Source organism: Nerophis lumbriciformis, linkage group LG07, assembly GCF_033978685.3.
Source record: "Nerophis lumbriciformis linkage group LG07, RoL_Nlum_v2.1, whole genome shotgun sequence".
NCBI lineage: Eukaryota > Metazoa > Chordata > Actinopteri > Syngnathiformes > Syngnathidae > Nerophis > Nerophis lumbriciformis.
The window spans coordinates 48,701,385-48,728,831 of NC_084554.2; the positions used below are offsets into that span (position 1 = coordinate 48,701,385).

A 27,447-nucleotide genomic window follows, 5' to 3' on the forward strand; every position below is an offset into this window, starting at 1 on the left:
TAGATTCTCTCTCTCTCTCTCTCTCTCTCAAATGTAAACAATCAAATGTAGATTCTCTCTCTCTCTCTCTCTCAAATGTAAACAATCAAATGTAGATTCTCTCTCTCTCTCAAATGTAAACAATCAAATGTAGATTCTCTCTCTCTCAAATGTAAACAATCAAATGTAGATTCTCTCTTTCTCTCTCTCTCTCAAATGTAAACAATCAAATGTAGATTCTCTCTCTCTATCTCTCTCAAATGTAGATTCTCTCTCTCTCTCTCAAATGTAAACAATCAAATGTAGATTCTCTCTCTCTCTCAAATGTAGATTCTCTCTCTCTCTCTCTCTCTCAAATGTAAACAATCAAATGTAGATTCTCTCTCTCTCTCTCAAATGTAGATTCTCTCTCTCTCTCTCTCTCTCTCAAATGTAAACAATCAAATGTAGATTCTCTCTCTCTCTCTCTCAAATGTAAACAATCAAATGTAGATTTTCTCTCTCTCTCTCAAATGTAAACAATCAAATGTAGATTCTCTCTCTCTCTCTCAAATGTAAACAATCAAATGTAGATTCTCTCTCTCAAATGTAAACAATCAAATGTAGATTATCTCTCTCTCTCAAATGTAAACAATCAAATGTAGATTCTCTCTCTCTCTCTCTCAAATGTAAACAATCAAATGTAGATTCTCTCTCTCTCTCTCAAATGTAGATTCTCTCTCTCTCTCTCAAATGTAAACAATCAAATGTAGATTCTCTCTCTCTCTCTCAAATGTAGATTCTCTCTCTCTCTCTCTCTCTCTCTCAAATGTAAACAATCAAATGTAGATTCTCTCTCTCTCTCTCAAATGTAGATTCTCTCTCTCTCTCTCTCTCTCAAATGTAAACAATCAAATGTAGATCCTCTCTCTCTCTCAAATGTAGATTCTCTCTCTCTCTCAAATGTAAACAATCAAATGTAGATTCTCTCTCTCTCTCAAATGTAGATTCTCTCTCTCTCTCTCTCAAATGTAAACAATCAAATGTAGATTTTCTCTCTCTCTCTCTCTCAAATGTAAACAATCAAATGTAGATTCTCTCTCTCTCTCAAATGTAAACAATCAAATGTAGATTCTCTCCCTCTCTCAAATGTAAACAATCAAATGTAGATTCTCTCTCTCTCAAATGTAAACAATCAAATGTAGATTCTCTCTCTCTCTCTCTCAAATGTAAACAATCAAATGTAGATTCTCTCTCTCTCAAATGTAAACAATCAAATGTAGATTCTCTCTCTCTCTCTCAAATGTAAACAATCAAATGTAGATTCTCTCTCTCTCTCAAATGTAGATTCTCTCTCTCTCTCTCTCAAATATAAACAATCAAATGTAGATTCTCTCTCTCTCTCTCTCTCTCTCAAATGTAAACAATCAAATGTAGATTCTCTCTCTCAAATGTAAACAATCAAATGTAGATTCTCTCTCTCTCTCTCTCAAATGTAAACAATCAAATGTAGATTCTCTCTCTCAAATGTAAACAATCAAATGTAGATTATCTCTCTCTCTCTCTCTCAAATGTAAACAATCAAATGTAGATTCACTCTCTCTCTCTCAAATGTAAACAATCAAATGTAGATTCTCTCTCTCTCTCTCAAATGTAAACAATCAAATGTAGATTCTCTCTCTCTCTCAAATGTAAACAATCAAATGTAGATTATCTCTCTCTCTCAAATGTAAACAATCAAATGTAGATTCTCCCTCTCAAATGTAAACAATCAAATGTAGATTCTCTCTCTCTCTCTCTCTCAAATGTAGATTCTCTCTCTCTCAAATGTAAACAATCAAATGTAGTCTCTCTCTCTCTCTCAAATGTAGATTCTCTCTCTCTCAAATGTAAACAATCAAATGTAGATTATCTCTCTCTCTCAAATGTAAACAATCAAATGTAGATTCTCTCTCTCTCTGAAATGTAAACAATCAAATGTAGATTCTCTCTCTCTCTCTCTCAAATGTAAACAATCAAATGTAGTCTCTCTCTCTCTCTCTCTCTCAAATGTAGATTCTCTCTCTCTCAAATGTAAACAATCAAATGTAGTCTCTCTCTCTCTCTCTCTCTCTCTCTCTCAAATGTAGATTCTCTCTCTCTCAAATATAAACAATCAAATGTAGATTCTCTCTCTCTCTCTCTCTCTCAAATGTAAACAATCAAATGTAGATTCTCTCTCTCAAATGTAAACAATCAAATGTAGATTCTCTCTCTCTCTCTCTCAAATGTAAACAATCAAATGTAGATTCTCTCTCTCAAATGTAAACAATCAAATGTAGATTATCTCTCTCTCTCTCAAATGTAAACAATCAAATGTAGATTCTCTCTCTCTCTCTCAAATGTAAACAATCAAATGTAGATTCTCTCTCTCTCTCTCAAATGTAAACAATCAAATGTAGATTCTCTCTCTCTCTCAAATGTAAACAATCAAATGTAGATTATCTCTCTCTCTCAAATGTAAACAATCAAATGTAGATTCTCCCTCTCAAATGTAAACAATCAAATGTAGATTCTCTCTCTCTCTCTCTCTCAAATGTAGATTCTCTCTCTCTCAAATGTAAACAATCAAATGTAGTCTCTCTCTCTCTCTCAAATGTAGATTCTCTCTCTCTCAAATGTAAACAATCAAATGTAGATTATCTCTCTCTCTCAAATGTAAACAATCAAATGTAGATTCTCTCTCTCTCTGAAATGTAAACAATCAAATGTAGATTCTCTCTCTCTCTCTCTCAAATGTAAACAATCAAATGTAGTCTCTCTCTCTCTCTCTCTCTCTCTCTCTCTCTCTCAAATGTAGATTCTCTCTCTCTCAAATGTAAACAATCAAATGTAGTCTCTCTCTCTCTCTCTCTCTCTCTCTCTCAAATGTAGATTCTCTCTCTCTCAAATATAAACAATCAAATGTAGATTCTCTCTCTCTCTCTCTCTCTCAAATGTAAACAATCAAATGTAGATTCTCTCTCTCAAATGTAAACAATCAAATGTAGATTCTCTCTCTCTCTCTCAAATGTAAACAATCAAATGTAGATTCTCTCTCTCAAATGTAAACAATCAAATGTAGATTATCTCTCTCTCTCTCTCTCTCAAATGTAAACAATCAAATGTAGATTCTCTCTCTCTCTCTCAAATGTAAACAATCAAATGTAGATTCTCTCTCTCTCTCTCAAATGTAAACAATCAAATGTAGATTCTCTCTCTCTCTCAAATGTAAACAATCAAATGTAGATTATCTCTCTCTCTCAAATGTAAACAATCAAATGTAGATTCTCCCTCTCAAATGTAAACAATCAAATGTAGATTCTCTCTCTCTCTCTCTCTCAAATGTAGATTCTCTCTCTCTCAAATGTAAACAATCAAATGTAGTCTCTCTCTCGCTCTCAAATGTAGATTCTCTCTCTCTCTCTCTCTCAAATGTAGATTATCTCTCTCTCTCAAATGTAAACAATCAAATGTAGATTCTCCCTCTCAAATGTAAACAATCAAATGTAGATTCTCTCTCTCTCTCTCTCTCAAATGTAGATTCTCTCTCTCTCAAATGTAAACAATCAAATGTAGTCTCTCTCTCGCTCTCAAATGTAGATTCTCTCTCTCTCAAATGTAAACAATCAAATGTAGATTATCTCTCTCTCTCAAATGTAAACAATCAAATGTAGATTCTCTCTCTCTCTGAAATGTAAACAATCAAATGTAGATTCTCTCTCTCTCTCTCTCAAATGTAAACAATCAAATGTAGTCTCTCTCTCTCTCTCTCTCTCTCTCTCTCAAATGTAGATTCTCTCTCTCTCAAATGTAAACAATCAAATGTAGTCTCTCTCTCTCTCTCTCTCTCGTTGATGACTGAAGTGATAACAACAGAAGCTACCAAAAGTGCCTTATTGCTGGGAAACTTGCCAAGGGACATGTAAGCAAATATTAACATTGCTGTATGTATACTTTTGACCCAGCACATTTTCAGTAGAGCCATAATAAATTCATAAAAGAAGCAAACTTCATGAATGTTTTTTGTGACCAACAAGTATGTTCTCCAATCACAAAAAAAACAAGAGTTGTAGAAATGATTGTAAACTCAAGACAGCCATGACATGATGTTCTTTACAAGTGTATGTAAACTTTTGACCACCACTGTATACGACTTGGAAGAGAAAAAAAACATTAAAAATAATGAGAGAACATATGAAGCGGAACGTGGAGACGTTTATTGCTCTTCACCAGTGAAAATGAACAAGAATAAAACTGTAGGATAGAATACTGATTGTCAAAAGTGCCATTTAGAATCAAATGATAGAGAAATACAGTAACAGGACATGGTTGAGATACAAAAGTATTCAGCAAAATAGAGACGAAATATGATTTTTTTTTTTTAATTTTTTACTTACTTGTCTACCGGCTTTACACGCCATACCAGACAGAAGGTAACGGGAGAGAACAGCTTCTTCTCAGGTTGAACATTGGAACATGCTTTGGTTTACTATCAGTGTTTATAACAGGGGTGTCCAAAGTGTGGCTGGCAGCTCGTTTTTTTAAGGGCCCATGGCACATTCTAAAAATAATACATAAATAAAAGAGCAAAAAGGTGAAATGTGACGAGAAAAAGTTGCAAATGTTGACTCTAATAACACGAGGCTGTTTTCTTTATAGCAGTCATTGCTCCAACAAAAAAATAAGGAATCAAAATCAATGTTGTTATGAATGATTGACATCTTCAATGTTCATTTTAAGGGGAAAATATTGCTTATTTTGTAATAAAAATAAAGTAATTTTTGACAAAAATGCTGAAAAACAAACATGAAAAAATAACGAAAAACGACTGATAGTTCTCAACTTGATCTAGTGAGAAAAAATACATAAAGATTTATGAGTTGGGCCTTTTTGTATTCCCAATAATTTTATTTTTAACCTGTCATTTGTCAAAACATAATAATGAATTAAAAATCAACGTTATGAATTATTGACCTATTGCAGGCTCTAATTACTTCACATCAATTATTCCACTTACTTGACATCAAATATTTCACTTTGAAATATTTTGAAGGGAAAATATTGCATATTTTGTGTTTGCCATATACAAAAAACAGTTATTTTTGACAAAAAAAGGCATAAAACAAACGTGAAAAAATAATGAAAACCGACTGATAGTTCTCAACTTGATCTAGAAATATTTATTTTTAACACTTTTATGAGTTGGGCCTTTTTGTATTCCCAATAATTTTATTTTTAACCTGTCATTTGTCAAAACATAATAATGAATTAAAAATCTACGTTATGAATTATTGACCTATTTCAGGCTATAATTACTTCACATCAATTATTCCACTTACTTCACATCAAATATTTCACTTCGAAATACTTCGAGGGGAAAATATTGCATATTTTGTGTTTGCTATATAAAAAAATAAATATTTTTGACAAAAAAGGCATAAAACAAACATGAAAAAATAACGAAAACCGAAAATCTCAACTTGATCTAGAAATATTTATTTTTAACACTTTTATGAGTTGGGCCTTTTTGTATTCATTCCCAATAATCCATCCATCCATTTTCTACCGCTTGTCCCTTACGGTGTTGCGGGGGGTGCTGGAGCCTACCCCAGCTGCACACGGGCGGAAGGCGTGGTACACCCTGGACAAGTCGCCACCTCATCGCAGTATTCCCAATCATTTTAGTGGGATCTTATTTTTAACTTGTCATTTGTCAAAACATAATAATGAATTAAAATCTATGTCATGAATTATTGACCTATTTCAGGCTCTAATTACTTCACATCAAATATTCCACTTACTTGACATCAAATATTTCACTTTGAAATATTTCGAGGGGAAAATATTGCATATTTTGTTTGCCATATACAAAAAAACAGTTATTTTTGACAAAAAAGGCATAAAACAAACGTGAAAAAATAATGAAAACCGACTGATAGTTCTCAACTTGATCTAGAAATATTTATTTTTAACACTTTTATGAGTTGGGCCTTTTTGTATTCCCAATAATTTTATTTTTAACCTGTCATTTGTCAAAACATAATAATTGAATTAAAATCTGTCATGAATTATTGACCTATTTCAGGCTCTAATTACTTCACTTCAAATATTCCACTTACTTGACATCAAATATTTCACTTTGAAATATTTCGAGAGGAAAATATTGCATATTTTGTGTTTGCCATATACAAAAAAACAGTTATTTTTGACAAAAAAAGGCATAAAACAAACATGAAAAAAATAATGAAAACCGACTGATACTTCTCAACTTGATCTAGAGAAAAAAAATACATAAAGATTTATTTTTTACACTTTTATGAATTGGGCCTTTTTGTATTCCCAATAATTTTATTTGTAACCTGTCATTTGTCAAAACATAATAATGAATTAAAAATCTATGTTATGAATTATTGACCTATTTCAGGCTCTAATTACTTCACATCAATTATTCCACCTACTTGACATCAAATATTTCACTTTGAAATACTTCGAGGGGAAAATATTGCATATTTTGTGTTTGCCATATACAAAAAAACAGTTATTTTTGACAAAAAAAGGCATAAAACATGAAAAAATAACGAAAACCGACTGATAGTTCTCAACTTGATCTAGAAATATTTATTTTTAACACTTATATGAGTTGGGCCTTTTTGTATTCATTCCCAATAATCCATCCATCCATTTCCTACCGCTTGTCCCTTACGGGGTTACGGGGGGTGCTGGAGCCTACCCCAGCTGCGCACGGGCGGAAGGCGTGGTACACCCTGGACAAGTCGCCGCCTCATCGCAGTATTCCCAATAATTTTAGTGGGATCTTATTTTTAACTTGTCATTTGTCAAAACATAATGAATTAAAATCTATGTCATGAATTATTGACCTATTTCAGGCTCTAATTACTTCACATCAAATATTCCACTTACTTGACATCAAATATTTCACTTTGAAATATTTCGAGGGGAACATATTGCATATTTTGTTTGCCATATACAAAAAAACAGTTATTTTTGACAAAAAAGGCATAAAACAAACGTGAAAAAATAATGAAAACCGACTGATAGTTCTCAACTTGATCTAGAAATATTTATTTTTAACACTTTTATGAGTTGGGCCTTTTTGTATTCCCAATAATTTTATTTGTAACCTGTCATTTGTCAAAACATAATAATGAATTAAAATCTATGTTATGAATTATTGACCTATTTCAGGCTCTAATTACTTCACTTCAAATATTCCACTTACTTGACATCAAATATTTCACTTTGAAATACTTTGAGGGGAAAATATTGCATATTTGTGTTTGCCATATACAAAAAAACAGTTATTTTTGACAAAAAAGGCATAAAACAAACATGAAAAAATAACGAAAACCGACTGATAGTTCTCAACTTGATCTAGAAATATTTATTTTTAACACTTTTATGAGTTGGGCCTTTTTGTATTCCCATTAATCCATCCATTTTCTACCGCTTGTCCCTTACGGTGTTGCGGGGGGTGCTGGAGCCTATCCCAGCTGCACACGGGCGGAAGGCGTGGTACACCCTGGACAAGTCGCCACCTCATCGCAGTATTCCCAATAATTTTAGTGGGATTTTATTTTTAACTTGTCATTTGTCAAAACATAATAATGAATTAAAATCTATGTCATGAATTATTGACCTATTTCAGGCTCTAATTACTTCACATCAAATATTCCACTTACTTGACAAATATTTCACTTTGAAATATTTTGAGGGGAAAATATTGCATATTTTGTGTTTGCCATATAAAAATAAAAATATTTTTGACTAAAAAGGCATAAAATATGAAAAAATAACAAAAACCGACTCATAGTTCTCAACTTGATCTAGAGAGAAAAAATACATAAAGATTTATTTTTAACACTTTTATGAGTTGGGCCTTTTTGTATTCCCAATAATTTAATTTTAACCTGGCATTTGTCAAAACATAATAATGAATTAAAATCTATGTTATGAATTATTGACCTATTTCAGGCTCTAATTACTTCACATCAAATATTCCACTTTTGGGGGAAAGTATTGCATATTTTGTGTTTTTGCCATAAAAACAGGGTACTGGCAAAAAGGTAGTAAAACTTCAAAAATATACTTTCTATCGACACAGATCTTAATTTGATGTAGAGATTTAGGCATTAAATAAAAAAATACAAATATATGACTTTTTAAAAACATTGTTACGACTGAGACTTGAGGGAAGCCCTAAAGGTTGAAAAAATATTGTATTGTTTTTGAAAATGAGAAATATCAAAACGGCCCCCGCCTGCTTTGATTTTTCAGCGTGCGGCCCTCAGTGGGAAAAGTTTGGACACCCCTGGTGTCAGTAGTAGATATTCTGCTCTTCTCTTATTTGTTTCGGGGAACCTTTTCACCGAGGGGAACTTCCATCAGTTTCTGTAAGAGAGGATCCAGTTACAACACTTTTGAGTTTTTGTGTAACATTTTCACTTGTTGACATTGTTTCTGTTGAACATGTGGCCTTGAGAGTCTAATCTATGACTTCAGTGTTGCCGGACAGTTTCAAAAACTAACAACAGGTCCTTAAAAACAGCAGAGCTCTGCTGTCGTGTAGATGATCTTTGACGAGCATTTTGTGGCAGCAGGTCCTGCTATATAGAGGATCTTTGAATTGCGCTTTAAAAATATCAGAATACCCCCGCCATATAAAAGGATCTTTGACAAGCAGTTGGTCCTTAAAAAGAGCCGTCAAAGATCCTTAAAGACACAGAAGTGCCACTAAAACATGCCTCAGCAGAGGTGGCATGATTCAAGTATTACCACTTTTGCTTTAAACTTAGCTAAACAATTCAATAATAAGCAGGTTAAATAGTAAACTAGCTCTTCTTTAGTGCACAGACAATTAAGGCTGCTTGGCTTGATGCCAAATATTAGCGCAGTCAAAACCGCCGATGTAGCGTAAACTAATGCAAAGTGAAATGACTGAATTTTGTAACAAAGTGCTACAATTTGTGTTATATCTTTAACAATGTGTGTTTTACCTGTGTACTTTTAGCTATAGTATTATTTTTAGTATTTACAAATGATTATATGTATTTTAAGTACAGACCAAGAGTGGCAACCATGAACAATAAAGCATTTAATACAAGGTCAATAAAGCCTTCTATCATATTCTAACCATATCCTGGAATATGGCAGGTTAGATGTAATATATACAATTGTAAATTGTTCTTTGAGAGCAACAAGAAAAGGTCCAATGTGTTTAATGCCTTTTAATTGTTATTTTAACCTTCTTTAATTGTTCTTTGAGTGCTATAAGAACCATATGTGTCAGAATAATTGTATCTAAGTTACCACAAAACTTTGTGTTTCAATGAGTTCCCGGGGAGCAGAAAAAAGCTGTCTTTGATCTTACCAATCAAAAGGCTTGTAAAACTCCACTGTGTAGGATGGGAAGCGACATGAAGGAGTCGGTTTCTTTGATCTATTGGAATCCACAGGAAGATTTTGTCTTGACCCGAGATCTACAAAGCGGAGAGGAAGCAGGACCTAACCCCCCTCCAGGCACCTTTTCTTTGAACTGCTTTGTAACTAAAGGCGACGGCTGTTTACGACCCCCCGTTCCTTTAGAAACAGCTGTTGCCATGTAATCAGGGAAAGTCCAAATAAAAGAGACCTTTTGTCAGAGCGTGGTGGAAGACTGTACAAAGAGTACAGGTCCAGACGTTTCTCCTCAATGAGCTAAATTGAATTCTGTCTCTGTTTAATTCCCTGCTTCTTGTCTGTTTAATAGATGTCATCAGTGTTTGAAACTGACAATAAGTATCGAAAGAGTTTTTGTTAAAATTAAGCCAAAAATTACTTTTTTTGTGGTCCCCTTTATTTTGAAAAGTATCGAAATAGATATTGGTACCGGTACCCTAATGCGAACATAATAAAATAATCACTTACTGTACCATGTCTGCTCTCACTGGGATGTTCACATCTTCCCGTTTAAATGAAGAATTTATCATAATCTTCATGCAAATTTAAAAATAAGTATTTGTGTCTTTCAAGTTGGATGTCAAAGTTGACCAACTTTTCGGTTTATGGCCACATCCTTCTACTATCCAGGTGAGCGGCATGATTTTTCATCTAGAATGAACTTTCACCGACTCAGAGGCGATGCAGCAGCTCAGCGGCTTCATTTGTCAATATAGCAGCATAAGCTAGTTAGCTCTCCGTGATCACACCGCCACTAAAAATAGTTTGCGTTAGCACTTATAATAACAATATTGCTAATACTTGGTTAATACTCAAATCGCAAGATGTAAATGGAGTATTGTTGGTGGTTTTTGGAAGTTTTTTTAGAGGGCTTAATGGCCGCAATAGTGTACTCTCATTATCTGCATTGTTAGCCACCTCCTACTCGCCGTATTTTATGACTTAGAATGCATAAAAAAAAAAAGCAGAAAGGTATACGGTCAAAACTTTTCCCCCAACCCATTATCAGCCATTTACGGCATATGTCCTGATAACATGTGCCTGGTACCACTAAAACGCGCTGTTGCTTTTACGACCTTGCTGGCCAGGCGATTGATGTTGTTTAATTGGAAGTTGGCTCGCCTCCCGTCACACGGCCGTTGGATTAGAGAGGTTCTCTACAATAAAAGAGCAAAAAGGTGAAAGTTGCAAATGTTGACTCTAATAACACGAGGCTGTTTTCTTTATAGCAGTCATTGCTCCAAAAAAATAAGGAATCAAAGTCAATGTTGTTATGAATGATTGACATCTTCAAAGTTCCAATTACTTGACATCAAATGTTTCACTTGGAAATATTTTAAGGGGAAAATATTGCATATTTTCTGTTTGCCATATAAAAATAAAAGTAATTTTTGCCAAAAATGGCGAAAAACAAACATGAAAAAAATAATGAAAACCGACTGATAGTTCTCTAAAGATTTATTTTTAACACTTTTATGAGTTGGGCCTTATTGTATTCCCAATAATTACATTTTTAACCTGTCATTTATCAAAACATAATAATGAATTAAAATCTACGTTATGAATTATTGACCTATTTCAGGCTCTAATTACTTCACATCAAATATTCCACTTACTTGACATCAATATTTCAACTTTGAAATATTTCGAGGGGAAAATATTGCATACTTTGTGTTTGCCATATAAAAAGGCATAAAACAAACGTGGAAAAATAACGAAAAGCGACTGATAGTTCTCAACTTGATCTAGAAACATTTATTTTTAACACTTTTATAAGTTGGGCCTTTTTGTATTCCCAATAATCCATCCATCCATTTTCCACCGCTTGTCCCTTATGAGGTTGCAGGGGTTGCTGGAGCCTATAAAAATCTACGTTATGAATTATTCCACTTTGAAATATTTTTTGGGGAAAATATTGCATACTTTGTGTTTGCCATATAGAAAAACAAAGTTATTTTTAACAAAAAAGGCATAAAACAAACATGAAAAAATAACAAAAAAAACGAAAATCTCAACTTGATCTAGAAATATTTATTTTTAACACTTTTTTGAGTTGGGCCTTTTTGTATTCATTCCCAATAATCCATCCATCCATTTTCTGCCGCTTGTCCCTTACGGGGTTGCTGGAGCCTATTAAAATCTACGTTATGAATTATTCCACTTTGAAATATTTTGAGGGGAAAATATTGCATACTTTGTGTTTGTCATATAGACAAAAAAGTTATTTTTAACAAAAAAGGCATAAAACAAACATGAAAAAATAACGAAAACCGAAAATCTCAACTTGATCTAGAAATATTTATTTTTAACACTATTTTGAGTTGGGCCTTTTTGTATTCATTCCCAATAATCCATCCATCCATTTTCTACCGCTTGTCCCTTATGGGGTTGCAGGGGGTGCTGGAGCCTACGTTATGAATTATTACACTGTGAAATATTTTTTGGGGAAAATATTGCATACTTTGTGTTTGCCATATACAAAAACAAAGTTATTTTTAACAAAATAGGCATAAAACAAACATGAAAAAATAACGAAAACCGAAAATCTCAACTTGATCTAGAAATATTTATTTTTAACATTTTTTTGAGTTGGGCCTTTTTGTATTCATTCCCAATAATCCATCCATCCATTTTCTACCGCTTGTCCCTTATGGGGTTGCAGGGGGTGCTGGAGCCTATTAAAATCTACGTTATGAATTATTCCACTGTGAAATATTTTGGGGGGAAAATATTGCATACTTTGTGTTTGTCATATAGAAAAACAAGGTTATTTTTAACAAAAAAGGCATAAAACAAGCATGAAAAAATAACGAAAACCGAAAATCTCAACTTGATCTAGAAATATTTATTTTTAACACTTTTTTGAGTTGGGCCTTTTTGTATTCATTCCCAATAATCCATCCATCCATTTTCTACCGCTTGTCCCTTACGGGGTTGCTGGAGCCTATTAAAATCTACGTTATGAATTATTCCACTTTGAAATATTTTGAGGGGAAAATATTGCACACTTTGTGTTTGCCATATACAAAAACAAAGTTATTTTTAACAAAAAAGGCATAAAACAAACATGAAAAAATAACAAAAAAACGAAAATCTCAACTTGATCTAGAAATATTTATTTTTAACACTTTTTTTGAGTTGGGCCTTTTTGTATTCATTCCCAATAATCCATCCATCCATTTTCTACCGCTTGTCCCTTACGGGGTTGCGGGGGGTGCTGGAGCCTACCCCAGCTGCACACGGGCGGAAGGTGTGGTACACCCTGGACAAGTCGCCACCTCATCGCAGTATTCCCAATAATTTTAGTGGGATTTTATTTTTAACTTGTCATTTGTCTAAACATAATAATGAATTAAAATCTATGTGATGAATTATTGACCTATTTCAGGCTCTAATTATTTCACATCAAATATTCCACTTACTTGACAAATATTTCACTTTGAAATATTTTGAGGGGAAAACATTGCATATTTTGTGTTTGCCATATAAAAACTAAGTTATTTTTGACAAAAAAGGCATAAAACATGAAAAAATAACAAAAACCGAATGATAGTTCTCAACTTGATCTAGAGAGAAAAAATAATTAAAGATTTATTTTTAACACTGTTATGAGTTGGGCCTTTTTGTATTCCCAATAATTTTATTTGTAACCTGTCCTTTGTCAAAACATAATAATGAATTAAAGTCTATGTTATGAATTATTGACCTATTTCAGGCTCTAATTACTTCACATCAAATATTCCACTTACTTGACATCAAATATTTCACTTCATACTTCGAGGGGAAAATATTGCATATTTTGTGTTTGCCATATTAAAAAAAACGGTTATTTTTGAGAAAAAAAGGCATAAAACAAACATGAAAAAATAACGAAAACCGACCAACTTGATCTAGAAAGGGCGTGTGGTTTGGGTTTTAAGGGAAAGGGTGTGAAGAATTTACTGACTTTAAAATTGTACTGTTTGGACTTGCACTCTTTTCTGTCTATTTGAAAATGTCAATAAAAAGAGTTGGATTAAAAAAAGAAAAGCATGTGTTCGTGCCTAACAAAAGCAACAATGGTAGGCAAAATTCCCCGAAAAGTGCAGTTTCCCTTTAAAAACAGAAGTCTAAGTCTCTCTATATCAGTGTTTTTCAACCACTGTGCCGCGGCACACTAGTGTGCCGTGAGATACAGTCTGGTGTGCCGTGGGAGATGATCTAATTTCACCTATTTGGGTTAAAAATATTTTTTGCAAACCAGTAATTATAGTCTGCAAATGATGTGTTGTTGTTGAGTGTCGGTGCTGTCTAGAGCTCGGCAGAGTAACCGTGTAATACTCTTCCATATCAGTAGGTGGCAGCCGGTAGCTAATTGCTTTGTAGATGTCAAAAACAGCGGGAGGCAGTGTGCAGGTAAAAAGGTGTCTAATGCTTAAACCAAAAATAAACAAAAGGTGAGTGCCCCTAAGAAAAGGCATTGAAGCTTAGGGAAGGCTATGCAGAACGAAACTAAAACTGAACTGGCTACAAAGTAAACAAAAACAGAATGCTGGACAACAGCAAAGACTTACTGTGGAGCAAAGACGGCGTCCACAATGTACATCCAAACATGACATGACAATCAACAATGTTCCCACAAAGAAGGATAAAAAACAACTGAAATATTCTTGATTGCTAAAACAAAGTACCGTATTTTCCGCACTATAAGGCGCACCCAAAAACCTCAAATTTTGTCAAAAGCTGACAGTGCGCCTTATAATCTGGTGCGCCTTATATATGGACCAATATTGAGCCTCCAACAGGTAAAAGTTTCAATCAATCGCAACTACGGTAAGCAGCCGCCGACTTCATTTTCCCCCGTAGAAGAAGTTGTTCTTCTACGGTAAGCAGTCGCCCCCGTAGAAGAAGAAGAAGCGCGCGGTGCATGCTGGGATATATGACTGCGCGAGGCGTGCCGTTTTGATATCTATTTGTTTGTTTATGTAAAGACCCCAACATGTCTCCTATTAAGAGACACGCTTACGACGCAGAGTTTAAACTTAAGACGATCAGTCACGCAGTAAAACACGGGAATAGAGCAGCAGCGACACGGACTCGATTAATGACAACTTTGACGAGACAGAGCATGTTGGATGCCGTATCCGCCCAACTGTTTAATTCGGACACTGAAGAAGAAGAATTCGAGGGATTCGTGGATGAGGAATAACTTCATAAAGTGAGCTTTACATGTTTGTTTTGTGTGTTGTGTTGTGTGACATTAACGTTTGAGCAACGTTGAGTTATTGATATATTGTTATTGCTCTGCACTATTTGGAGTGTTACTATATTGTGATTGCACTAATGTTTGATTTACGGTAACAGTATCAGTTTTTTACCTGTTTATTGAATCAGGGAAAAGTTCCCCTCCACTATGTGATATAAATGTTGCACTACATGTTATACCTTGCTGTTGTTAAAAGATAAACAAAACACCACGTCACTGACTTTACCTCGGGGAAAATAATAAAACAGCTGTTTATTCATTTTGGGAGTGAACAGAGTTGTCAGAACTTTGGTTTGTAATCTATTTATAAAGTTTGACTGACCTGACTGTTTTGTTGACATTCCCTTTAGCGCAGCTCCATCTAATGGATGCATAGGTGCGCCTTATACAGTATATGAACAAAGTTTTGAAATATGCCATTCATTGAAAGTGCGCCTTATAATCCAGTGCGCCTTATAGTGCGGAAAATACGGTAGATGCGGGAAATATCGCTCAAAGGAAGACATGAAACTGCTACAGGAAAATACCAAAAAAAGAGAAAAAGCCACCAAAATAGGAGCGCAAGAATATAGCTAAAACACTACACACAGGAAACCAGCAAAAAAGTCCAAATAAGTCAGGGTGTGATGTGACAGGTGGTGACAGTACACCTACTTTGAGACAAGGGCTCTAGTGATGCATGCTTGGTTATGCTTTAAAGTCATATCCAACAATGGCGACAACGACTTTTTACTGTCAGCTAAGTTTCGTTTTTTTAATGATTTCTGCTGGTGGTGTGCCTCCGCATTTTTTCAACGCAAAAAAATGTGCCTCGGCTCAAAAAAGGTTGAAAAACACTGCTCTACATGACAAGAGCTGCGCTGTTTTTAAGGACTTACTAAAAATGGTAGCGTACTCCTGTCGTATAAAAGGATATTTGACCAGAGTTTCTGCAAAGAAATCTTAAAAAAACGTCAGAGTTCTCCTGTCATGAAGAGGCTCTCTGACGAGTGTAAGCACATTGCTCGTCTTTTTTATACAATGCTAACTTACAAATGAAGTTGAAAAGCCCTGCTGTAGTGTAACCATCACATTGAAGCGTGTTTCACCTTCAGCAGACGAGCGTGGTAAGCGCCGTCGTCCTCGCCCTCTCCCCGCTGCGTGTCCACCTGGTACCTCTCGCAGGCCCGGACCAGGTCGTGGTTGTCATACAGAGGGGCGGGGTCAATGGAGTGGGCGTTAATCAGACTCACCAGGTATTCTCTGTAGTGCTTCCTGCAAACCGCAGCGACATCAGAGTCTTTAACCATGTCGACCCCGCAGCGTAGTGTGATGGGAAACATTTAGCTCGCTGCAAAAAAGCAAAAACTCACTCGCAGAGTCCGGCCTGGCCAGGCTGAGATTGGCCGCCACACGGGGAATCGATCTGCTGACCTCCTTCGTCTTTCTGCTCCATCACGCCGCACGCATCTGCGTCACACGCAAGATTGAATTTAGCGCCGTAATACCGCTTTGCTCCTCAAGAGGCAAGAGTGAGCAAACGTGACCACCTGTGTGAAGTTGGCCCTCCTGATCATTGCAAGTACAAACCCCGTTTCCATATGAGTTGGGAAATTGTGTTAGATGTAAATATAAACTGAATACAATGATTTGCAAATCCCTTTCAACCCATATTCAATTGAATGCACTACAAAGACAGGACTTTTTTATTTTTGTATTATTTTTTTTTAAATCTCTCTTAAAAACATACTTTTATTCCATGGCTTTTAACACTGAGTGATATCCATCCTGCAATGGCGCCCCATAATACACCTGCTGTGAACCTGTTTTTATGTTTTTATTTATTCTATTTTATTTATTTATTTTTTATCGTGTTCTGTTTGTGTTGTGTTTGCTCTGTACTCGTTTTATCTTTTAACCTTCCCATTGTACAGCACTTTGGCTAACCCTGTGGTAAATTTTAAATGTGCTTTATAAATAAAGTTGATTTGATTTGATTTTTGATGTTCAAACTCATAAACTTTATATTTTTTTTGCAAATAATTAACTTAGAATTTCATGGCTGCAACACGTGCCAAAGTAGTTGGGAAAGGGCATGTTCACCACTGTGTTACATCACCTTTTCTTTTAACAACAATCAATAAACGATTGGGAACTGAGGAAACTAATTGTTGAAGCTTTGAAAGTGGAATTCTTTCCCATTCTTGTTTTATGTAGAGCTTTTACGCTTCATAATGCGCCACACATTTTCGATGGGAGACAGGTCTGGACTGCAGGCGGGCCAGGAAAGTACCCGCACTCTTTTTTTTACGAAGCCACGCTGTTGTAACACGTGCTGAATGTGGCTTGGCATTGTCTTGCTGAAATAAGCAGGGGCGTCCATGAAAAAGACGGCGCTTAGATGGCAGCATATGTTGTTCCAAAACCTGTATGTACCTTTCAGCATTAATGGTGCCTTCACAGATGTGTAAGTTACCCATGCCTTGGGCACTAATGCACCCCCATACCATCACACATGCTAGCTTTTGAACTTTGCGTCGATAACAGTCTGGATGGTTCGCTTCCCCTTTGGTCCGGATGACAGGATGTCGAATATTTCCAAAAACAATTTGAAATGTGGACTCGTCAGAACACAGAACACTTTTCCACTTTGCATGAGTCCATCTTAGATGATCTCGGGCCCAGAGAAGCCGGCGGCGTTTCTGGATGTTGTTGATAAATGGCTTTCGCTTTGCATAGTCGAGCTTTAACTTGCTTTAACTTGCACTTACAGATGCAGCGACCAACTGTACGGTATTTAGTGACAGTGGTTTTCTGAAGTGTTCCTGAGCCCATGTGGTGATATCCTTTAGAGATTGATGTCGGTTTTTGATACAGTGCCGTCTGAGGGATCGAAGGTCACAGTCATTCAATGTTGGTTTCCGGCCATGCCGCTTACGTGCAGTGATTTCTCCAGATTCTCTGAACCCTTTGATGATATTATGGACCGTAGATGTTGAAATCCCTAAATGTCTTGCACTTGCACTTTGAGAAACGTTGTTCTTAAACTGTTTGACTATTTGCTCATGCAGTTGTGGACAAAGGGGTGAACCTTGCCCCATCCTTTCTTGTGAAAGACTGAGCATTTTTTGGGAAGCTGTTGTTATACCCAATCATGGCACCCACCTGTTCCCAATTAGCCTGCACATCTGTGGGATGTTCCAAATAAGTGTTTGATGAGCATTCCTCAACTTCATCAGTATTTATTGCCACCTTTCCCAACTTCTTTGTCACGTGTTGCTGGCATCAAATTCTAAAGTTAATGATTATTTGCAAAAAAAAATAAATGTTTATAAGTTTGAACATCAAATATGTTGTCTTTGTAGCATATTCAATTGAATATGGGTTGAAAATGATTTGCAAATCATTGTATTCCGTTTATATTTACATCTAACACAATTTCCCAACTAATATGGAAACGGGGTTTGTAGTTTGGATGTAAACAGCCCCTCCCAAACCTTATCAAAATCTCCCCCAAAATTGTCAAAAATGTTTGTGCTGCCAACATGTTTTGTCCATCATAGTGTTTATGTTATCAATTTGTTATTATTCATACACAGCCCCAGCTTGTCAAAATCTCCCCAAACTTGTCCCATTCATTTCTGCTGGATTTGTTGGTTTATTACAGTTTTTATGTTAGTAACATTGTATTATTCATAAAAAAGCCCCCCCCCATCAAAATCTCCCTAAACCTGTCCAACTTGTTTGTGCTGATTTTCTTTGTATATTAGTTTGTTATCTAAGTTGTATAGTTTTTATGTTACTAAGGTGACAGCACCTCCACCCTCTTGTCAAAATCTCCCCAAACTAGTCCTATTTGTTTGTACTACACATTTGTGCTAGTTTGTGCTACATTTTTGTCTATCATAGTTTTTATGTTATTTACATTTTATAATTTTTATGTTACCAACATGACATTATCCATAACCAGCACCTCTCCCCTCTTGTCAAAATCTCCCCAAACTAGTCCCATTTGTTTGTACTACACATTTGTGCTGGTTTGTGCTAAAAAAAATGTGTCTGTCATAGTTTTATGTTATTTAAGTTTCATAATTTTTATGTTACCAAGGTGACATTATCCATAACCTCTTGTCAAAATCTCCCCAAACGTGCCTTATTTGTACTACACATTTGTGCTACAATTTTGTTTGGTCTAACTAACAAAGTTTTAACATTATTTAAGTTTGATATTTTTTATTTAGACTTAGACTTCCTTTTTATTGTCATTCAAATTTGAACTTTACAGTACAGGTAAGAACAAAATTTTGTTGCATTAGCTCAGGGTAGTGCAGGATAAAAAAGCAGTAAGGTGCAGATATAAATAAATAGATTACTGTACAGATAAATATATTGCACTTTTGCATATGCATCCACGTTTATGGATGTATATTATACTGTCTTTATATTCCAGCGAGTTAATCCATTTTTGGGGGGAATTGAGGGGATAATTATGCTGCGTATGTATTTGTTACTAATGTGAAATTATCCATAACCAGCACCTCTCCCCTCTTATCAAAATCTCCCCAAATTTGTCCTATTTGTTTGTACTACACATTTCTGTAGTTTGTGCTACATTTTTTTTTGTCTAACCATCATAGTTTTTATGTTATGGGGCTGGTTATGAATAATAACACGTCAACGACATAAGAACTCTTATTTTTTTACTCCTATAAAACTAACATTTTTGCAGAAAAAAACAGGAAAAAAAGTTTGGAACAAGTTTGGAGAGATTTTGACAGGGTGGTAGTGGGGTGGGGGGCTATCCATCCATCCATTTTCTACCGCTTATTCCCTTCGGGGTCGCGGGGGGCACTGGAGCCTATCTCAGCTACAATCGGGCGGAAGGCGGTGTACACCCTGGACAAGTCGCCACCTCATCGCAGGGCCAACACAGATAGACAGACAACATTCACACACTAGGGCCAATTTAGTGTTGCCAATCAACCTATCCCCAGGTGCACGTCTTTGGAGGTGGGAGGAAGCCGGAGTACCCGGAGGGAACCCACGCAGTCACGGGGAGAACATGCAAACTCCACACAGAAAGATCCCGAGCCCGGGATTGCATACTTGCCAACCCTCCCGGATTTTCCGGGAGACTCCCGAAATTCAGCGCCTCTCCCGAAAACCTCCCGGGACAAATTTTCTCCCGAAAATCTCCCGAAATTCAGGCGGAGCTGGAGGCCACGCCCCCTCCAGCTCCATGCGGACCTGAGTCCGCTTTCCCACAATATAAAGAACGTCTACAGTAAAGCAGTCTGTCTGCCGTAAACAGCAATGTTGTGACACTCTTAAACAGGACAATACTGCCATCTAGTGCATTTGATGAAAGCACTTTTGTGCGTGCCACACAGCAATGCATCATCAGAGAGGGTGTTCAGCATGGTTAGAAAGATAGTGACAGAGAATAGAACAAGGATGGACAATTCAACCCCTAACTCAACAATGAGTAGATGAGTGTTATGTGTGTGTATATGTGTAAATAAATGAACACTGAAATTCAAGTATTTCTTTTATATATATATATATATATATATATATATATATATATATATAGCTAGAATTCACTGAAAGTCAATTATTTCTTATATATATATATATATATATATATATATATATATATATATATATATATATATATATATATATATATATATATATATATATCCATCCATCCATCCATCCATCCATCCAGCTAGAATTCACTGAAAGTCAATTATTTCTTATATATATATATATATATATATATATATCCATCCATCCATCCATCCATTTACTACCGCTTATTCCCTTCGGGGTCGCGGGGATATATATATATATATATATATATATATATATATATATATATATATATATATATATATATATATATATATATATATATATATATATATATATATGAAATACTTGACTTGGTGAATTCTAGCTGTAAATATACTCCTCCCCTCTTAACCATGCCCCCAACCACGCCCCCGCACCCACCCCCCACCTCCCGAAATTGGAGGTCTCAAGGTTGGCAAGTATGCGGGATTGAACCAGGACTACTCAGGACCTTCGTATTGTGAGGCAGACGCACTAACCCCTCTTCCACTGTTCTAGTTATGTTTATAGTTAGTATATAGTTATAGTTTTATTCTTTGGCTTTTAACACTACGTGAGTTGTGTGGTCCTCTGTGGGTTTTTTTTTTTTTTATAAATTTTGATTTCTATTTACTGTTTTAATTGGTTTTACCCTTTAAAATCGTTTTTAATCATATTTATTTTTATATTGTTTTTATATTGGTTTTATATTTATTTATTTTTTGTTTTTATTCAGTCATTGTTGGAGCTAAGAATAATATTTGAATATTGCTTTCAATATTGTTTTTTTTTTAAATATTGTTGTGCAGCACTTTGGAAACATTTTTGTTGTTTAAATGTGCTATATAAATAAAGTGGATTGGATTGGATGAATAATAAAATGTTAGTACGGTAACATAAAAACTATAATAAGTAGACCAAAAACATTTGCAGCACAAACGTAGCATAAACGAAAGGGACAAGTTTTGGAAGAAGGTGGGTGGGGCTGGATGATGTATTTTATAACAACTAAAGCGTACAAAGGTAAGGGGGGCCAACATCACACAGGTGACGTGTCGAGCGGAAGTCGCTCTCACCTGTCTGCTGTGCATTGGAAGGCTCCGTGTTGAAGTCCACGCCACTCCTCTGACAAACAAAGCCCGATCAGAAAGACGACGTCGCAAAGAGAGGACACAAACAGTTTCCTACTTGCAGCAGAGCTTGCAGTCTGGCCGACTCCCAGTCCCGCATGTAGAAGAGGCAGTCGCGAGGATGGTGGGCGTGAAGGCCCGTGTAGCTGCACTCCTCTGTCCTGCAGCACATCTTTTGACACGGCATGAATATTTAGCTCATGTTACTGCCACTAAAGTAGAGAGTATGCAGGCTCACCTTGTAGTAGGGGTTGTTGCAGCCGCTGCAGAACTGGTACCTGCACTGGAAGCAGGTGAAGTGCATGCAGCCGCCTTTTGTCAGCGCGTACTGGAAGCGACAGTGAGGACAGGCTGGGAACAAGATGTATTGTGTGTTGGTCATGTAGGATGTCTTTTTGTTTTTGTGATGTCTATTGTTCAAATGTACGGCAGTGAAAATCAATTTCCCCAAGGGGACCAATAAATCTAAATCTAAAAAATATGGAAACGGGGTTTGTACATTTTGACAGAAAAAAAGCAAGTGCAGCTCTTAACTCAATATTATTTGATGCGACAAGCTACAGTAGCAAAGGGATTTATGCGGCCCCATTCTTGGGTGGATCTCACATGAGAGGAAGAGGAGATGTTAATCATTTTGCAATGCAGTCTGCTGGAAATGAGGGAAAGCTCCACCCTACACAGCAACTGAAGGTGTGGTCAAAGTCGGGAATGGCGGCTAAAGTGCATAGTGCACTCCCGCAATTCGTCGCGTTTCATGTGTCAGGTGAATCAATCCCGTTCTCACTGTATTTCTTGCCTCTGTGTCATTCAAACCTTTTTTCTTATGAAAATTCTACACTAGCTGAAATTAAGCTAGTTTGTTGGTAAACAACGGTAATAATTACAAAAAATGAAAACTGTGTAATATTATCATCAATTAATATTAGTGATTCCCAGAGCCCCAAAAAAGTCTGCGGGCTATAGAGTGTTTTCTATTAGGGCTCCAGTACTATGGAAGGCCCTCCCGGTAACAGTTAGAGATGCTACCTCAGTAGAAGCATTTAAGTCCCATCTTAAAACTCATTTGTATACTCTAGCCTTTAAATAGACCCCCTTTTAGACCAGTTGATCTGCCGTTTCTTTTCTGCTCTGGGGGCACAGGTTCGGTGGCCACAGATGAGGCGCTGGCTGTCCAAAGTTGGGACCCGGGTTGGACCGCTCGCCTGTGCATCGGTTGGGGACATCTCTGCGCTGCTGACCCGTCTCCGCTTGGGATGGTCTCCTGCTGGCCCCACTATGGACTGGACTCTCTCTATTATGTGAGATCCACTAGGGACTGGACTCTCACTATTACCGGTATGTGAGATCCACTATGGACTAGACTCTCACTATTATGTTAGATCCACTATGGACTGGACTCTCACACTATTATGTTAGATCCACTATGGATTGGACTCTCACATTATTATGTTAAATCAATCAATCAATCAATCAATGTTTATTTATATAGCCCTAAATCACAAGTGTCTCAAAGGGCTGCACAAGCCACAACAACATCCTCGGTACAAAGCCCACATAAGGGCAAGGAAAAACTCACCCCAGTGGGACGTCGATGTGAATGACTATGAGAAACCTTGGAGAGGACCGCATATGTGGGTAACCCCCCCCCCCCTCTAGGGGAGACCGAAGGCAATGGATGTCGAGTGGGTCTGACATAATATTGTGAGAGTCCAGTCCATAGTGGATCCAACATAATAGTAAGAGTCCAGTCCATAGTGGGGCCAAATCCACTATGGCCTGGACTCTCACAGTATTATGTTAGATCCACTATGGACTGGACTCTCACACTATTATGTTAGATCCACTATGGCCTGGACTCTCACTATTATGTTAGATCCACTATGGACTGGACTCTCACAATATTATGCTAGATCCACTATGGACTGGACTCTCACTATTATGTGAGATCCACTATGGACTGGACTCTCACTATTATGTGAGATCCACTATGGACTGGACTCTCACACTATTATGTTAGATCCACTATGGACTGGACTCTCACAATATTATGTTAGATCCACTATGGACTGGACTCTCACAATATTATGTTAGATCCACTATGGACTGGACTCTCACACTATTATGTTAGATCCACTATGGACTGGACTCTCACATTATTATGTTAAATCCACTATGACCTGGACTCTCACACTATTATGTTAGATCCACTATGGCCTGGACTCTCACACTATTATGTTAGATCCACTATGGACTGGACTCTCACACTATCATGTTAAATCCACTATGGCATGGACTCTCACATTATTATGTTAAATCCACTATGACCTGGACTCTCACACTATTATGTTAGATCCACTATGGCCTGGACTCTCACACTATTATGTTAGATCCACTATGGACTGGACTCTCACACTATCATGTTAAATCCACTATGGCATGGACTCTCACACTATTATGTTAGATCCACTATGGACTGGACTCTCACATTATTATGTCAAATCCACTATGGACTGGACTCTCACACTATTATGTTAGATCCAGTATGGACTGGACTCTCACTATTATGTTAGATCCACAATGAACTGGACTCTCACACTATTATGCTAGATCCACTTGACGTCCATTGCACCGGTCGCCCTAAGGGGTGGTCCTCTCCAAGGTTTCTCATTGTCCTATTGGATTGAGTTTTCCTTGACCTGATGTAGGATCTGAGCCGAGGATTTTCGTTGTGGCTTGTGCAGCCCTTTGAGACACTCGTGATTTAGGGCTATATAAATAAACATTGATTGATTGATTGATTGAAGGGCTTTTATTATCAAGGGCTTTGGTATCTGCGATGTGGCCCACCATGAAAATGAGTTTGACGCCCTTGCCATTGAAGCAAAGTAAAAAATTAAAAAAAAGTGTCACAATAGAAAGTTGAGCCCTTGGATTTCGTGACATTTTAGAAAAAACAACCCTAGGAAAAGTGTCCTTTTTCTGCAGTTTTTTGGTCCTGTTAAAATCCCCCGTGAGTGTCAGAAAGGTTCCCTGCCTCCAGAGCACAGGAGGTGCATCATTAAAAAGACGAGGATATTGTAAAGGATACTCACTGATGCCGTTGTCTCTCAGGTAGCCAGCCAGGCCCTGCTTCTGGTACTCCGGGTCATTGTCCCTCTTCCACTGCTGGAACTGCCCACAGGTTAGATCCTGGTGCTGAGGCTCCCACTGACAACACACGCACACGCACAGTCAACCTCCAACTCACACGCTTGCTGGTTTGAAATACTTCAATCTGTGTTGTCCCTCACAGGTTTCTTGCACTGAGCGCAGAAACTCTTGCAGCAGGTCGGACATGTGACTTTCAGCTGCTCGCCTTCATTGATGAAGCCTGACGTGCACTGAGACGTAAACATAAACAAACTGATTTAATGGGTTGTAGATACATAAAAAAGCAAAGTAAAATATACAAGCAGACTAGACATGTGCATAGATTAGATCAGGTGTGTCCAAAGCTAATTTTATAATGGCCCGTGGCACAATCATTTAGCTATCTAATATTAGCATGCTAGCTTCCCCCCCCCCCCAATTTTGGCAGGTATACACCTCAGTGTAAACCAAACTTCATGAATGTTTTTTGTGACCAACAAGTATGTGCTCCAATCACTCTATCACAAAAAAAGAAAGAAAATGATTGTAAACTCAAGACAGCCATGACATGATGTTCTTTACAAGTGTATGTACACTTTTGACCACCATTGTAGATAATGGGTTTCACTATGTAAAGCACTTTTGAGCATACTTGCCAACCTTGAGACCTCCGATTTCGGGAGGTGGGGGGTGGGGGGCGTGGTCGGGGTGGGGCGGCGTTGTGGTTGGGGGCGTGGCTAAGAGGGGAGGAGTATATTTACAGCTAGAATTCACCAAGTCAAGTATTTCATATATATATATATATATATATATATATATATATATATATAATAATAAAATAAAATAAAATATATATATATATATATAATAAAATAAATATATATATATATATAATAAAATATATATATATATATATATATATAATAAAATAAATATATATATATATAATAAAATAAATATATATATATATAATAAAATAAATTATAAATATATATATACATATATATATATATATATATATATATATATATATATATATATATATATATATATATATATATATATATATATCAAGAGGGACAGAGACAGCGCACAGTGCATGTGGATCACATGTTACCATGGCGAGAAAACATGGAGAGACTGCCAGTTATCAAGTCTCCACCAGTTGCAGAAAATGTGCCATCAGTACAACTGGACAGTGCTGTTTCAGTTCCATCACCAGGACCATCAGTGAGTCGGACACAAACTAGTCTCATCATTGAACCAGATTCAAGAGCTGCTGAGTTGCCATCATCAGAACCCAGATCACCCACAACAAAAAACCCACCAGTGATCCGCAGGTACCCAGAAAGGTTTCGAGTACCACCAAAAAAACTGAATCTCTGAAGACAGTATAAAAATCTGTGTTAAAGATGTACAAATACTGTTTGTATAATAAGCATGTTATTGTTTACAAATGAGGGTTAAGAGTTCAGTACTAAAAAAAAAAAAGAATGTGGTTTAAGTACAGTTTTTTAATTGAGCTGCTGCATTTTTTGCTTGGGTTGTTTATTTCTTTTGAGTAATTTCTACAATTCTAACAGGGGAGGAATGAAATAGAGTGATCTATGTTTGTCTGTTGCCATCTTCTGGTGAATGTTGGCTATAGCGTACTGGGGTTACTTTTTGGTTGGCCAACGATTTACGTGGTGTTGCGCACCTGACGTCAAGTGTGTGAGTCTGTTCTGAAGTCTACAGTAAAGAGACGTACTTCATCACCTCGCCTGGTTATTGCCTCCAACTCAATATATTACAACAACATTGCTGGAGGGGGCGTGGCCTCCAGGTCCGCCTGAATTTCGGGAGAAAATTTGTCCCGGGAGGTTTTCGGGAGAGGCGCTGAATTTCGGGAGTCTCCCGGAAAATCCGGGAGGGTTGGCAAGTATGCTTTTGAGTCTCTGGAGACAAAGCGCTATATGAATATAATTCACTTAACTATTGAAATCATGCTAACTATAAGCATGCAATTGCTAGCATAGTACAGATAGCATGCTAGCTTTTTTAGCTCATATTTTTTGTTATTTGACACTGCCTGGCCAGTGAACTAAAAGTTGGGCTTTCGAGGTTCAGCATTCACACAAATTAGTTGTTTGAAGACAATCTACATTTTGTACTGGTTTTGAAGGTGAAAACTACCAAAATGGCCTCTGCAATGCCAGCATCCCTTTGTCAGTCTGTGGCCCTCAGTGGAAAAGGTTGGGGAAGATAGATATTTGCACAGGTATTTGTTGTGGTTAAAACTAGAGATACCGATAAATGCTTTAAAATGTAATATCGGAAAGTATCGGTATCGGTTTCAAAAAGTAAAATGTATGACTTTTTAAAACGCCGCTTTACGTAGTGGTACACGGACGTAGGGAGAAGTACAGAGCGCCAATAAACCTTAAAGGCACTGCCTTTACGTGCCGGCCCAGTCACATAATATCTACGGCTTTTCACACACACAAGTAAATGCAAGGCATGCTTGGTCAATAGCCATACAGGTCACACTGAGGGTGGCCGTATAAACAACTTTAACACTGTTACAAATGTGTGAACCCACACCAAACAAGAATGAAAAACACATTTTGGGAGAACATCCGCACCGTAACACAACATAAACACAACAGAACAAATACCCAGAACCCCTTGCAGCACTAACTCTTCCAGGGCGCTACAATATACACCGCCTGGTCCCCCAACCCCGCCCACCTCAACCTCCTCATGCTCTCTCAAGAAGAACATGTCCCAAATACCAAGCTGCTGTTTTGAGGCATGTTAAAAAAAAATCATGCACTTTGTGACTTCAATAATAAATATGGCAGTGCCATGTTGGCATTTTTTACCTAACTTGAGTTGATTTATTTTGGAAAACCTTGTTACATTGTTTAATGC

General features: G+C 36.8%; 1 protein-coding gene across 1 annotated transcript in view; it reads right to left on the reverse strand.

Annotated features, from left to right (window-relative positions):
- LOC133609386 (E3 ubiquitin-protein ligase RNF31-like) overlaps positions 1–27,447 on the reverse strand; it is a 100,152-nt gene that overhangs the window by 46,091 nt on the left and 26,614 nt on the right. Inside the window, exons 17-23 of the mRNA XM_061964932.1 lie at positions 24,696–24,785; positions 24,498–24,612; positions 21,644–21,756; positions 21,464–21,577; positions 21,352–21,400; positions 16,033–16,129; positions 15,769–15,934 (exon numbers count right to left, since the gene is read on the reverse strand). Coding sequence (XP_061820916.1) covers positions 15,769–15,934; positions 16,033–16,129; positions 21,352–21,400; positions 21,464–21,577; positions 21,644–21,756; positions 24,498–24,612; positions 24,696–24,785 — 744 coding nt within the window. The remainder of the gene's footprint in view (positions 1–15,768; positions 15,935–16,032; positions 16,130–21,351; positions 21,401–21,463; positions 21,578–21,643; positions 21,757–24,497; positions 24,613–24,695; positions 24,786–27,447) is intronic.